Source organism: Camelina sativa, chromosome 15, assembly GCF_000633955.1.
Source record: "Camelina sativa cultivar DH55 chromosome 15, Cs, whole genome shotgun sequence".
NCBI classification, from domain to species: Eukaryota; Viridiplantae; Streptophyta; class Magnoliopsida; order Brassicales; family Brassicaceae; genus Camelina; species Camelina sativa.
In genome coordinates this window covers 4,928,191-4,942,467 of record NC_025699.1, presented here as the reverse complement: position 1 = coordinate 4,942,467, position 14,277 = coordinate 4,928,191, and the positions used below count along the sequence as shown (strand labels likewise).

Here is a 14,277-nt window from a genome sequence, read left to right as displayed (position 1 = left end):
ATTGTCCAAATATTGAGTAGACAATATGTCTAATACCCCTTGGATAAGAATTTAGCTGCCTTGACATTAGAAGGATTCTCTGGCCATTTACTGTACTTAATAAAGCTCTGTAGCCAATAAGAGCAAACATCCAACAGTTCGGGAATAACTTCATAATTAGGTGGCCCTTCTGGTTTGCTCTTATGCCCATGTGATTGTTTTGGAGGCTGTGTGCTAGTATTGTTTGGATAGAAAGGAATCCAGTCTAGTTCTTCGCAAACAAGCTACACAATAAATTTCCATGAAAAGATATCAACACAGTCCTTAGAAATTTTCTACCAATGATTTGATTAATGTCTAGTCTACCTCGACATACAGCTGGTATGAACTGATGGCTGAAAGTTGAGGATAGTACAGGACGCTGCCCCCAATAAGATGCCTGAATGAAATAGTTCATGCGTATAGTGATAAGCAAACACAAAGTTACAAAAGTGTATGGGAATGGAAATAGGGTGAAACAGTGACAATTACCTAACAAGGTCCTCCAAAGGATTCTCCAGGGAATCAAAACCATTTGCAGCTAAAATAGACTGTGTGCTCCTGCCTAAAGCAATGAAGAAACCAAAAATTGCTAAATCTCTCTCCAAAACCTGCAAGGCACCAACAGGTTTCAATTAACTTCAGAAGATTTATATACAAGTATACTGCCATAAATCTTATAGGATAATACAACCCAGATAAACTTGGAATCACTGTTTTTTACCAAAAAGGAACTCTGAAAACTAAAGTCTATCAATATTTGTTCTTGGGAAGATTCCTTAAATTTCTAAACTGTTTGTGCCACTTCCTCATGTTTGAATGGCAGTTACAAGGAGAGTGAGTAGTCTAGAAAAGCTATTATGCTCATATTCAGACATCAAAAAGAACTCATATGACCACTGGCACAGAAAGCCTAAAGCTTCTTAGATGTATCCTCTGGACGGTTCTAATCCTTACCTCTATACTCTCGGATGTTGTTAACTTTGACCATATTTTCTCTCGATCTATAGCTCGCTGCAGTTGTTTCTGTATAAGATCGACCCAGAAAACAACTTCATCTGTAGCAACGTCACCATTTACTCTGCACCCTGCTGCGCGAGGACCAAAATGAGTAAGAAATTCTCTTTGTAGGCCTATGCTTTTGATTGAATGATACGCTTGGGGAAGTGGAACGAAGTCTACAAGTTTTTCCATCAATCTTCCAGTTGTATCTGGAATCACAGAGAAGAAGGGCGGGCAGGAAAATTTTGCCGGGCCAACTTTCGTTAGGGCTGCAATGCAATTGAGCACAAGCATGAGAAGTGACACCTCAACCTCATTACTTGCAGCTGTGGACTTCCCTTTTGGATAGCTGGAATGAACCATAAAGAATTGTTACTTCATCAAAACCTCACAGTCAAACTAGTGTTTTACAGTACTTATAAGGTGAGATTCGAATGCTTTAAACCAAAAATGGACATTTGAAAGAGAAAACATACACAGAAGTGGCAGCAACAAATCGTTGGTCTCCCTCTATATAATTCACAAAAGATGTCACTGTGGAAGGAATTTGCTCGGACCAAAACGATTCATAGGCTTTAGGATGTTTTGAAGATAGATTTTCTCGTATCATATTCTCAAGGGGAGCAGCTTGGCGTGATAAGCTGTTTAATGCCAAAAAATTTCACAAAATCAAAAACATAGAATAACTCAAAGGTTGGGTTATAGCACGACAAGTTCCAGAAAGATATCTAACATTGATGAAGGAAGATTCCTCAGAAGAATATGCGGGAAATGTACCACAAAGTAACACAACTGGAAATCTCAAACAATCTTTGCAAAGGCTAAAAAGTTTGTGCTCACTAGTTAACATAGCCATCCCCTGAGATTCATTAGGAATAGCGTCTCCAACTCAGACATTGCATCAATAAATTTAACTATTTCAGATAACTATCTATCTATCAGTTAAGTAAAGGAAATCTAATCTCTTGACAAGGAAGTAGCTGACATAAACCTTTATGAAGCAAAAACGTATTAACAAGTTGTGCTCATGTCAAATGCCACAGATTCAATAATAAACTTGTGTAGTAGTACCTCCTTTGAACAAAGACATTAATATCCTCGTCTCTGTAATTTCCTCTAGATGAAATCTCATTTACTGCTTGCAGTAAGGAGTACAGAGAAGCCTGTGAAACATGAATGCAAGTTGAGAACTGAGAATATGGAGACAAAAATATCGACAAGAAAACACCCAGCCTAAAGATAAGTACAAACCTGATAGGAAAGGGTCTTCACCCATGCGTTTTTATCAGCACCAAGCCAAGTCACAGAAAACCACGAAAACCTAGACGGAGAAATCTTTTCTATAACAGCCAACTCAATAGTTCTAGCAGCATCGTGCAAAGACTGAATCAGTCCATCACAGCTGTTTTCATATTCTACTGCTCCAGCGAAACTTGTCCTCACCTCCACAGAATCACTCCCAGATCTTGGCTGTGGACTTCCATTAATAGCCACTCCATCTTCAGCAGATGCCAATACCAGCCTCTGTGATCTCCTCCAACCTTTGCTCTTTTCCAAATAACCATATCTTACAAACAAATGGCTCCTACTAGGATTGCTCCAGCAATTTGACAAGTACTGTACCGTCTTTTTACAGGATATGAAAGTTACAATAGACATCCTCCGCTGACTTTGATTTGAAGAGCTACAGAAAAAAAAGAGATTCAGTATTAAGCACTGGTGAAGATGGTTGAGTAAATAAAAAAAAACCCCAAATTAATAAATAAATCGCAAAGGATCACAAAATCGAAGGTTACCTTGAAGATACAAGACCAGGTCTCTGTAGTCTAACTGCCATCTAACATCAATATTTTAATCACGATTTTGGTTTGGTGAAGATGATGATTGACGAGAATGAAGAAGACGAAGTAGAAGTAGAAGAAGAAGAAGAAGAAGAAAAGGTGACGTGGCATCAGGAAGGCTCGTTTTATCCTTAAACCCAAAAAAAGTATATACCCAAAGATACTTCCGTGAAGGTCCAATTATATAACGCCACGTATGGTATTTTCTTACTACGCACCGTAACATTAACAATAGACGACGGCGACAGACAAACAAAGAAGCTGAAATGTAAGAAAAAAGCAGAGGAGAGGAGAGAGTTAGAAGAATCAATCACAGTTTCATCAACAATGGCGGATCATCATCATCATCATCATCATCATCATCATCAACAACATCGACCGAATCGTCTATCAGTACCAACACCAACAATGGGAAGAACTTATCCTTCTTTCCCTTACACTCCAACTCCAACACCTTCAAAAACCCGTCTCTCTTCTTCCTCCTTCACCTCCAGATCGATCAACAACAACACAAGATCATCACTTTCGTTTCTATTTCTAATCCTATTCTCTCTTAGATCTCTCTACTCTCTTTTACCTTTCCTTCGTTCTTCTCCTTCTTTCTCTCTTTTCCCTTTCTCCTTCCTCGTCTCTCTTCTCTCTTTCCTTTTCTCTCTTTCTTTCTCTTTCTTCTCTCCTTCTAAGAAAGGCCGCCATCAAAATCGTTCCTTTCTCTTAATTTCATCTCTTTCTTCCTCTCAATTCAAACTCTTACTCGCTAAATCGTTTCTTCTTGCTTTCGTCTTCCTTCTTCGTTTCCAAGCTCTTCGTTACTGTAGTGCTGCTGCTATGATCTTAGCTGAACTCTCTGGTACTGTCTCAGCTAGAGCTTTATCTTCTGATAATGGTGGAATTGGAACTCGATCGTCTAAGGTTCGTGGGTTTTGCGTTTTGTTTTCGGGGTTGTTGTTGTTATCAATCAGCTGGGATCGTGTTGATTGCTTCCCGTTTTCATCATCTGTTCAAAGCTGGGGTTTTTGGATTTACCCTAAAGAGAATTGCTTGAGGATTTGGCCTTTGTTGCTTCCTTTTCTATCTGGGTTCTTGGCTTGTTATGAGAAAGTTTCAACGAATTGGGTTGAGATCAAACAATTAGATCAGAAACGAGTTCGGTTACTGTCTCTGTTTTTAACCACTCTCTTGTTGTTCCCACTTGCTATTTGGAGTTTCTTCTTCTCTGCTAGTGGTGATGATACTGTCTCTATTGGGAATTTAGGTTGGCCTTTAGCTAACACTGTTGTATTTGGAGTGTTGTTGAGTGAGAGTTATAATGATGATAAGTTTTCGAGTTCGAAGAAGAAGGATTCAGAAAGGGAGTTTCTTGTTACGTTTTTATGTACTATTGTGTTGGAGCTTTTCTATTTTCCTGAGCTATCTCTTTGGGGATTGTTGTTGTGTGGTTTGTTGCTTTATGTTGCTGTTAGAGAGTTGGACTCTGTGAATCCAGAGTACCAAGAGATTGGGATGGAATCACCTGAGTCTTTCTCCACTACGTTTATGAAGCCTATACGTCACATTTTGAGCGAGAAGAAATCGAGGAAGATTGCGTTGTTTCTTTTGATCAATACGGCGTATATGGTTGTTGAGTTTGTGGCGGGGTTTATGAGTAACAGTCTTGGTTTGATCTCAGACGCTTGTCATATGTTGTTTGATTGTGCTGCTTTGGCTATTGGGCTGTATGCGTCTTATATCTCTCGTCTTCCTGCAAACCATCAGTACAACTATGGCCGAGGTAGATTTGAAGTGCTTTCTGGTTATGTTAACGCGGTTTTACTTGTTCTTGTTGGGGCTTTGATTGTGCTTGAGTCGATTGAGAGAATCTTGGATCCTCAGGAGATTTCTACAAATAGTCTTTTGGTTGTTTCAGTTGGAGGGCTTCTCGTGAATGTTGTCGGGTTGATTTTTTTCCACGAGGAACATCATCATGCTCATGGTGGATCTGGTTGTGCACATTCTCACTCACATCAATCCCATAGCCATAAACATGAGGAGCATCATGAGCACGACCATCATCCTCAGCAGCATTCCCATAGCCATAATCATGAGCACGACCATCATCATCAGCATTCTCATAGCCATAAACATGAAGAGCATCATGAACATGTCCATCATCAGCATTCTGATAGCCATAAACTTGAGGAACATCATGAGCGTGACCATCATCATCATTCCCATAGCCATAATCACGAGGAGTGCAACCACAGTCACGACCATGAGCATCATTCTGATCACAAACATGGGAAAGGCGAAAAGACAGAGCATCGCCACATTGACCACAACATGGAAGGAATCTTTCTTCATGTTTTGGCAGACACAATGGGGAGTGTTGGAGTTGTGATATCGACACTCTTGATCAAATACAAGGGCTGGTTAGTTGCTGATCCAGCCAGCTCAATCTTCATTTCCATCCTCATCATCGCTTCAGTCATTCCATTGCTCCGAAACTCTGCAGAGATTCTACTGCAAAGAGTCCCTAGAGCTCACAGGCATAACCTGAAAGAAGCTATGAGGAACATACTTAAGACTAAAGGTGTTTGCAATATTCAGAGGCTGCATGTATGGAGTTTCACGAACGCAGACGTCGTGGCGACCCTCCATCTCCTTGTATCAGCGGATTCAGACAAGACAAATACTAAGTTACATGTCTCACGTTTGTTAGAAGATGCAGGAGTAAAGGATTTGACGCTACAGGTGGAATCTGTTAGTTCTTAGCAATTGATACTGGAGACACGAATTAATCGTGCTTGCTGGTGTGTCTAGTTCTACTTTGTGTTATAGGCCTTTTTGATCATTACTAAGAAACTGAAATGAAAATTTCAATTTTGTATTAAAGAAAAAACAATCACACTTTCATTTTTCCTTTTAAAAAGATTAATACAACAAAACACAAGGCATGATGAGTAATTTACACAAATGATTTCAATTTTACAATAATGATGAACAGACATGTACTGTATATAGGTTTTTGATTAGTGTCTTTTCAGAGCGACGCCGGAGATGACAACGAGGATGATGAAGAAGACTACGGAGACAAAGGCGGAGACAACAGCTCCGCTGGATTTCTGACAGAAGTCTCCAAACTGTTGGCAAATGGGGAGCCAGTTCGTGTTCTGGTTTCCACTGTGTGCTAGATACGATATTGCTGCCGCAGATGAAGCAGCCCCCATGTTCAACGCCAGAACCCCCTGTCCCCAACACGATTCTTATTATTTTACAGTTTTACTTAATACCAGAGTTGAAGTAAACTTAAGAAAGAAAGCGTAATGTAATTTGAAGAGTTTGAGAATATACAGTGTCAAGAACAAGCAAGAGGAGTCTTGGGGCAGTGGCAAGAGGGCGAAGGATTGTAACGACGGATATTGGAAGAGACAGAACGAGATATCCTCCTACTAAGGCCATGGCGATCACAAAGAACCTGAAGTAAAATTATGACCTAATTAGATGACTTGTTTCACAAGAAATGGAAAGAATCTATATGATTGATCAAACATTTATAACTCGTACTGGAAAGTTGGTAGATCGTCGTAACTAGCTTCGAACTGTAAGAATTGTGTGAAGAATGGAAGAGTCTCGTCACTTGTTCCCATAGTTGCAGCAGCGGCTAAAGCTGCAACAATGGCAGCTAAACGGAGGAGGAAGTCGAAGATGGCAAGACCTCTCTTGTATCCACCTGAGCCAGTAGCTGTGTGGTCTCTAGCAACACCTATTAGAGGAGCTTTGCCTTTCATGGCTGAGCTGGATTCTGCAGGGACATCAATGATAGTAGCTTCGTGCTTCATATCTCTTAATTTGTTTCTTGCTACTTAATCTTGTGTTGCTTTGAAAGTGGAATATCAGTAAAAGTTCGATGCTTTGGTGGTGAATGAGCAAAAGGGATTAGGCATTGGGTTTTATAAGGTCTTTAGGGCTTTGGTGGAATCAATGGAGCAGTAGGAAATGGGGAATTGAAGAGTAGTTGCTTGCCTTTTTACTCTCTCCACAATAATTAATTAAAGAGATATGGAGTTGGCAACATAATACAAGTCAAAAGTCTAGATTTAACTAAAATATTTAGTGTTTTCATAATTGAAAAGTCTTTCACTGGGTCCTCACATCTTTCATTTCCCTAACCAATAAGGAATATGCCAACTTTGTTCTGATTTTCATGGGATTAAGCTTAAGCAAGATTTTTAAAATTGCTATATAATGAAATAGTTTGGACACTGATAAGCTTTGGCTATAACTATATTTACTATCATATGATTCAAAATCCAGCACATGAAACCAAGCATCCTAAAAAGCCTTAAACCCCCTAACTGATACACACAACAACTTGATCTCTCAAATGAGAAGAAAAACTCCAAATACACTTCCACCTAATGACTTCCCAAGAATCATGTAAAGCTAAACTAATAGTGGTAGGAGACAGAACCAAAAAAAAAACAAGAGAAGGGTGATTTTACTGTTCTTTTTACTACACAAGCAGTAATCTAAAGTCTAGTTCCTATAGTCTTGGAAGTAAAAAGCAGGAAGAGCTCATGGACTCTTTTTCTTTCACACCTTTTCCTTGACGGGTCATGAATCTGCAAAGACATTGACATTCTGCAGCAGCTTGAGTTGCCGGATATCTAACTAGTGGAGTCCAATCTCTTCTGCGGGGATTGGGTTGGTAAAGAGGAAGGTACAGGAGCAGAACCATTGGCCTTGAGAGAAGGAGTGGCTTCTCCAGTAACGCTTTGTCTTGATGCTGCCAAGTCATTTGAGATTAAGGGATCATCTTGGACCTCTTTCTGCAGCATTTCCATTCGCTTAAACGATGGCACTTCACCTTTGCAGTACTTTCTCCACATATTCCGGTATGCAGATTCAAGAGCAACAGCAAAGGAAGGTCCATTACAAACAGGAGATCCAGCCATTAGATCCCGGAGACTCATTCTCAATTTAGCAAGAGCTGTGACATCAGAGGCTAGATCAACAGATAACTGAACATATTCGTCCTCGTTTTTAGCAACAAGGTGTCCTAATCCTGATTCAAGAAATGGTTGCATTAGCTAAAAGATGTAACGAGTATAACCAAATCTGGCAAAAGAACCAAACTTTGCCGAGTGCTTACCAACTTTAGTGAGAAGACTGACACCAACATTATGCGCATGTACTGAACCAGCCATTGTAACACATGGAACTCCCATGTAGAGAGATTCACAGGTAGTGGTAGTACCAGCATAAGGGAATGTATCCAAACTGCATTAAATGTAAATTGAATATGTGAATCTATTCGCCGCGGTGTTTTACAGAAAACGATGTGTCAAATCTTACCTAATATCCATTAAGGAATAAGCTTGCATATGGTCGTGGTTGAAAAGAATCAATGGCAAGAGATCAACACGCTTTGATTCTAACCCAAGCTGCTCCAGCGTCGTGAGAAACCTCTGCCTAATACTATCGCAGCAGAAAGGTTTGCATTTTACCACTAAGCGAGAATTGGGAACTGCACACAGTATCCTAGCCCACACTTGCAGCACCTTAGGAGTGATCTGATTTGCACAAACATAGAAGTTAACCTATCAAAACATAAAAGAGATACGAGGGGGGATAGGTGTGTATGGTCCAAGGACAAAAAATATCTAACCTTTGCGAGATTGTTGAAACTACCAAACGTGACAAAGCCATTGGAAAGTGCAGGTGTTGGACAAACAGGACCAGCCTCTGGGGAAGGTGTATAACAAAGAAAACACTCTGGAAGCCTAACCAGCTCCTCGACCTGCCTGCAATCAAATCCACAAAATAAATCAGCAGTACTAAGGTTTATCTTTGGATCACTCCCAAAACCCAAAAATTTCATCATGAATTAGTACGTACTTTTGTTTGGTATCTAATGGATCAGCCAAGGGATCCGTAATTCTGTAATCAACAGTGGGCAAGCCCGTAGTATTTGGATAGCCAATCCAAGTAACCTGGTATTTTAGAAAATAAAGTAAACTTGAAATGGAAAGTCATAGGAAAAATCCAAAAAAACAACATAAGATAGAGTTATCTATTCACTCACCTGAACAGGTGCTGGTCTGCAGGCCATTGTTCCCAACTTGTTGTTTGCCGTATGACCAGTGAGTTCTACCAAAATGTCAATTTTGTCTTCTCTGACCATACTTGCTATCTTTTTCTCATCTATCCCGTATATATCCTTCCAAACTCCACCTTTCTTTAACACTTTATCCCTAAACCTGTATGTTTTTGCATCTGCCTGCAAAACCGTGAGAGATCAAGGATTGCTTTAAGGGGAAAATGCTACGAGAAAACAGAAAATGTATTACTTTGAGGGAAAATGTATTTCTATAGGTAAAAATCCTACCTTAACTACCGCTGAATAAACCACCACCTTGTACTTTGTATAATCATGATGCGTAAGGGGGGCTTCAATGAAATAAGATACTGAATGAGTGAAGAAATCTGGTGAGATATATCCGATGGTGATAGGTCGCTCTGGATCTTTCAGATTGTCCCATGAAGTGTATTGCGGGTGTAATCTTGTGAAGCGCCAACCCCAGTCTCTGTGGTCATACGAGTTTTCATTGTAAGACCCATAAAAGCAGTATAATACAAATCTACACTATTAATAATTTATGTGCATACCTATGAGCCTCAAATAGTTTGTCATCGAGTCCTTCATTTATGTAGTTCATGGCAAGCAATCGGTTCTACGTAAGAGACAGGCAAGTTTAAAACACATATATTTCAACCTTATATCAAGAAGAGCATGCTAAGTATAAATACCTGGCCAGCATTGCGGGAATCTGGATCTATCTTAAGGCATTCCTCATAAGCATCAATAGCCATAGTTATATTTCCAGCATCTCTGTAAAGAACACCTACATTTGAATCGCATTATGAAAATGGTTATAACAGACACTAAACGACTCTTAGCGCCAGGGAGGTAGGAAAAAGAAAAGGACACGAACATAAAATCAAAATCTAGAAGGAATTAAATTTCCAAGCATTGGTTACACACAAGGAAGCTCAAAAAGAACAGAAGAGTAGATAACAAACCTAAGTTGTTAAAAGCTTCTGCATACGTCGGATTTGCAAGGATGGCCTTCTCGATCATGCTGGCAGCAGCATCCATTTTCCCCTGTAATATCAGAGGAATTGACATTCTATCGATGCTGGAGATTCAATTAAGAAAACTGAAAGCCGCCCTTAATTCATACCTGGACTGTGTAGACGACACCAAGGTTATTAAGCGACTGCGCAAAATTGGGTTTGATTGATAGAGCCGTCTACATAGGTTGGGAGATATTATTACTAGCCATCGAACACAATGAAATTCTCATGAATTGCTGCAGATATCTGCAAAAACAATACCTGATAACACTCCACAGCTTTATCAAGGTTGTCACGGTCTTTGTAAAGTACTCCCAAATTGTTGCAAGCCTCAGCACAATGTGGATTGAAGTGGAAAGCAAGCTCGTAGAAGACAATTGCCTGCACATTAAGAACGCAATCATGACACAGATATATTGCATTCTTTGAAATATAGGGATATACATTCTCCGCCCATGTTCTTGTAGTTTTAAATTAATTACAAGAACTATACAAACATGGGAGAAGGATCAAAGTATAGGTAGTTAAACTTATCAAGATAAAGATCATTTATCACGCAAGTACTGTGGCGAAGAAAATATAAACACGCAATTACTGACTAAAAGAAATGAGTAAAACACAAATTAAATACCATGTCAAACTTCAGCATTTCACCATAAGCCACCCCAAGATTATACATAGCATCTGCATAGTGCCAGTTATAATAGAGAGCCTTCTTGTAATATGCCACTCCTTGGGTCACATCGCCTTCAAGTTTAACCTGAAATATCATTGACAAGTCAGATGTACTCGCAGCTCCACAGCTTCTCACCAATGGTAAAAGAATGATTAAGACACTGTAAACTGTAAACCAAAATTTTGAAGGAAAATCTGTAGTAGAGAACAGAAACATATTCCAATGTCATTGCCGTGACTTAAGTAAAAAGCACACACAGCACAAAAGCCAGCTAAATAAAACGAAGTATATAATGAATTTTCCAGAAGGCGCCCCCTTACAAAAAGTTATCCTTAAGTTACCAAAATTATGATAAAAGCTACGGAAATTTACCTTTGTTCCTAAATCTGTCAGAGCTATGGCCATATTGTTCTTCGCAATCTCAAAGTTTGGAGACACAGCTAGACATCTAAATGCAGAAGAAGAAAAAGAAATATCAGTGCGACACTTATACCTTCAACTATGTAGCTAGCAACCAATCGAAACTTAGCAATGAAATAACAGATATGCTACCTCTCATAACAAGTGATTGCCATCTCCAAGTCACCACGGTTCTTATAGATGACACCCATGTTACAATACGCTTCAGCATACATAGGCCTCTCAAGTGCAGCCTTCTCGTAGCAGCTCAAGGCATTGTCATATTGCATCATTTCGGAGTATACAACACCTAAGTTGTAATATGCAGGCTGCATAACGAAATTAGAGCGTAATTAATCAGAGAATCAGTTAAATGGTACCAACAGTGTAAAAAGGTATCAACTGTGTGAATTGGTAGAGGATCAGAAAATTTACAGCATAGTGCGGGTCAATCTTAAGGGCTTCGTAATACTTTTGAATTCCCTCCTGGGTGTTCCCAGCCAGCTTCAGGCTAGTTCCAAGGTCGGTCAAAACAATTGCTAAACACTCTGCTGCTGGCTTGTATGATGCATCAGCCATCAGTGCTTTCTGGTAGGACTGTGCAAAATATGATGATTAACAACAGTTAGAAATTGGTTAACGTAGAAAAAGAAATCTAATGCATATCACCGAGTTAACAAGGTTTACAGCCTAACTATGCAGCACTCTCAAATGGAAAATCACCACAGATAGAAGGTAATGCAAATGTCATACCTCAGCAGCTTCTACGAGGCGCCCTTCTTCTTTATGAAGAATACCACAGTGGGTGAGGGCACAAGCATTATGCGGATCCAACCTGACAGCTTCAGAAAAACAATCGAAAGCTAGATTCCCTTTGTTTTGCGTCTGCAAGCATATCCCTTTCCCAATGTGAGCTTCAACATTCTTGCAATCTTTCTCCAGCATAGTCTCATAGAGAGCAAGCGCATCAGCAAACTTGTTTCTTGCCCGAAGAATATTGGCATAAGAAAGTGTGTCGTTCCCTTGAATGGCCTTTTGTGATGGAGACAAAACACCTGTGCTAGGAGATGACCGAGGTCCATTGGAGAAACCATTCTCTACCACTGGTGACCTCTCTTTCTCAGTATTATCTTCCAACCCAACCATTTTTGCACCTAAGAACTTGTTTACCTTCAAGGAAACAAACACAGCACATAATCATTAATAAGTGAGAAAAGATTAAGTCTTGCACTGCTGAAAAATGTATTGAAGCTAAAGAATTGATCTTTTAACAGTATCAAGTCCAACTCATCACATTCAATTCAACAAAACCCTAAGATTAAACAAGTGGAGAAATGTGCAAAAAGATCACACCTTTGAGATATAAACCCTAGGAATTAAACTAAAAGAAACGAATAAGAAGAGAATGCATCTGAACAAGAGAGTAAAATGAAACAACCAAGTTGCGATAATTAGGGTTTAACGATAACTTACCGAGGAACCTGACTCTGTAGTGACGACGAAACTCTGAAGCCGCTAGAGACGACGAAATCGAGAGGGCTAGAGAAGAAGGATAGCTTTGAGTAGAGAAGACATAGGAGAAGAAGCTGATCCCCCGGCCCTCGCTCCTCAAGAAAACAGGAAAGCGTTGATTGATCAGTAGCAAGCAAGTTAGGGATTTTTATAAAACCTCAGAGAAGTTGAAGCGGTGGAGTCGTCGCTTGGCCGTGAATGGAAGGGAGCGGAGGCGGAGAAGGCGACAGGGTAGCCTCTATTATAATAAGCTCGGGGACAAAGCGCGAAGTGGTACGAGGTCGGTCCGAGCCAGTGGACAGAGGCAACGACTCAGATTAGCTTCTCTCTCCTGGCTTGTCTCTTTTTTTTTCACGGCTGGATGATTGTTTCCTACTTTTATTTTTATTTTTTTAATATAATATGACAAAATAGACAATAGTAATTATTTTGCCAAAAGAAAAAAAGGAAATCAGTCAGGTAATAAGGAAAAATAATTAACCCAAGATATGAAGAAACAAAAAAAAATAATGATGTCCAGCTTAGGAAATTTTTATTTTTCATTGACCAGAATTATAAACCAATCTCTCTTTTTTTTTTTACTGCAAAAAGAAAAAAAGTCTTTATATGTATCAAAAAAAAAAAAAAATCTACTTCTCTAGTTCTCTTGCAGCGAGATTGATGATGGAGATATGGAATTATTGGCATCTCTATAATTTGCTCAATACTCACATGTGAAACAAGTTGACTTCGAAACTATTGGTAAAAAGGAAAAACATATCTTTTACCCAACCAAAAAAAAAACAGATTTGGTGGTGCATCAAACCGGACAAAAATAAGTGGTTTGAATAATAAATTAATTTTAAAAATTATAACTAGGTAATATTAGGTCCAAAACCCATACTGATATCCAAACTTATAGATAACTAGATTAGGACCCGTCCGATGTATGAGTTTAGAGTTTTTAAAATAAAATAAAATTTAACAAAAAGATATAAAGTAAGTATTTTTAGTAAGTAAAATCTATCTATAAAAGTAAATAGATACACCGAGGTGTCCAATGTAAATATATGGTGTAAAAGGTGTGACTCTGTGGTTAAGACTATTAATCACTTTTTTTTTTGAATGCCCTCACTCGTGGGAAGTTTAGGATTTATCTCTAACTCCGGTCTCATCAGACGGTTTTCCATATGAGTCGGTGTACTCAAATTTGGATTTTGTTTTCTGGAGGGATGTCTCTCAAGAGGGTGATCCTGATCAACTTCTTCAATTACCATGATTTTTATGGGCAATCTGGAAGACCATAAATAAAATAAAAAAATTTAAGGTTTAGAGATCGAGACGAATGATATAATTGCTCAGGCTTTGGGCGATAAGTTACCCTGGGAAGAAGCGCTATCTTTTACGACGGTCATATCGGCTCTATCTCTGTCCTCGGATGTCCAAGTTTCTTCACCTTGTTGTCAAATTGATGGTTCTTGGAAAACAACCAATGAACATTCATGATTGGGCTGGTTGTGTTGTATTGGTGAGGAGCAAACCTTGTTGTTGGGGGCCAAGTATCTAAGACGGAGCCCCTCCCCCCTGCATTCGGAGTTAGAAGTGTTGTTGTAGGCCATGGAGCAGATACGTGATGAGTTACTCACTATGGTTCATTCCCCTGAATATTGGCCATCCTTCTTCAACTTGCTCGATGAGTTTAATACGCTGGAGTTTTTTCCACTATTCTCCATC

General features: G+C 39.3%; 4 protein-coding genes across 5 annotated transcripts in view; 1 reads left to right on the top strand and 3 right to left on the bottom strand.

The window, feature by feature from the left end:
* The window catches only part of LOC104745364, a 7,860-nt gene extending 4,901 nt beyond the window's left edge, over nt 1-2,959 (bottom strand). Inside the window, exons 1-8 of the mRNA XM_010466572.1 lie at nt 2,817-2,959; nt 2,272-2,704; nt 2,092-2,183; nt 1,497-1,661; nt 976-1,369; nt 511-629; nt 346-418; nt 37-263 (exon numbers count right to left, since the gene is read on the bottom strand). Of these exons, the coding sequence (XP_010464874.1) occupies nt 37-263; nt 346-418; nt 511-629; nt 976-1,369; nt 1,497-1,661; nt 2,092-2,183; nt 2,272-2,704; nt 2,817-2,857 (1,544 nt within the window). The 5' untranslated portion in view covers nt 2,858-2,959. The remainder of the gene's footprint in view (nt 1-36; nt 264-345; nt 419-510; nt 630-975; nt 1,370-1,496; nt 1,662-2,091; nt 2,184-2,271; nt 2,705-2,816) is intronic.
* LOC104745361 (zinc transporter 5-like) lies at nt 3,035-5,761 on the top strand. The gene has a single exon (XM_010466568.1). It carries the CDS (start codon nt 3,189-3,191, stop codon nt 5,610-5,612), a length of 2,424 nt encoding a protein of 807 aa, XP_010464870.1. The 5' UTR covers nt 3,035-3,188; the 3' UTR covers nt 5,613-5,761.
* Nucleotides 5,692-7,029, bottom strand: LOC104745362 (casparian strip membrane protein 2-like). The gene is made up of 3 exons (XM_010466569.2): nt 6,405-7,029; nt 6,192-6,315; nt 5,692-6,085 (listed from the first exon to the last, which is right to left on the bottom strand). Exons 1-3 carry the CDS (start codon nt 6,677-6,679, stop codon nt 5,870-5,872), a joined length of 615 nt encoding a protein of 204 aa, XP_010464871.1. The 5' UTR covers nt 6,680-7,029; the 3' UTR covers nt 5,692-5,869.
* On the bottom strand, nt 7,104-12,930 carry LOC104745360 (probable UDP-N-acetylglucosamine--peptide N-acetylglucosaminyltransferase SPINDLY). 2 transcript variants are annotated; one of them, XM_010466566.2, is made up of 18 exons: nt 12,526-12,930; nt 11,806-12,222; nt 11,488-11,649; nt 11,206-11,381; nt 11,026-11,101; nt 10,609-10,737; nt 10,239-10,358; nt 10,085-10,153; nt 9,924-10,005; nt 9,651-9,745; nt 9,510-9,574; nt 9,229-9,427; nt 8,926-9,120; nt 8,739-8,833; nt 8,509-8,644; nt 8,196-8,413; nt 7,993-8,120; nt 7,508-7,905 (listed from the first exon to the last, which is right to left on the bottom strand). In XM_010466566.2, the coding sequence occupies exons 2-18, from the start codon at nt 12,196-12,198 to the stop codon at nt 7,508-7,510; spliced, it is 2,736 nt and encodes a 911-aa protein (XP_010464868.1). In that variant the 5' UTR covers nt 12,199-12,222; nt 12,526-12,930. The 2 variants fall into 2 exon arrangements, with proteins under 2 accessions (XP_019092666.1, XP_010464868.1); XM_019237121.1 differs by lacking the exon at nt 12,526-12,930 and having other exon boundaries at nt 7,104-7,905; nt 11,806-12,198.

What these genes read in the sequence shown, in the direction of transcription:
- LOC104745362 (XM_010466569.2), bottom strand. Translation starts at nt 6,679, where the DNA reads ATGAAGCACGAAGCTACTATCATTGATGTCCCTGCAGAATCCAGCTCA. An exon ending in GACGATCTACCAACTTTCCA is followed by an intron (nt 6,316 to 6,404) that starts GTACGAGTTATA and finishes ATTTTACTTCAG; the next exon opens with GTTCTTTGTGATCGCCATGG. An exon ending in TCTTGCTTGTTCTTGACACT is followed by an intron (nt 6,086 to 6,191) that starts GTATATTCTCAA and finishes TGTTGGGGACAG; the next exon opens with GGGGTTCTGGCGTTGAACAT.
- LOC104745361 (XM_010466568.1), top strand. Translation starts at nt 3,189, where the DNA reads ATGGCGGATCATCATCATCATCATCATCATCATCATCATCAACAACAT.
- LOC104745360 (XM_010466566.2), bottom strand. Translation starts at nt 12,198, where the DNA reads ATGGTTGGGTTGGAAGATAATACTGAGAAAGAGAGGTCACCAGTGGTA. An exon ending in AAGCTGTGGAGTGTTATCAG is followed by an intron (nt 10,154 to 10,238) that starts GTATTGTTTTTG and finishes CAACCTATGTAG; the next exon opens with ACGGCTCTATCAATCAAACC. An exon ending in TTTATTCAGCGGTAGTTAAG is followed by an intron (nt 9,121 to 9,228) that starts GTAGGATTTTTA and finishes ACGGTTTTGCAG; the next exon opens with GCAGATGCAAAAACATACAG.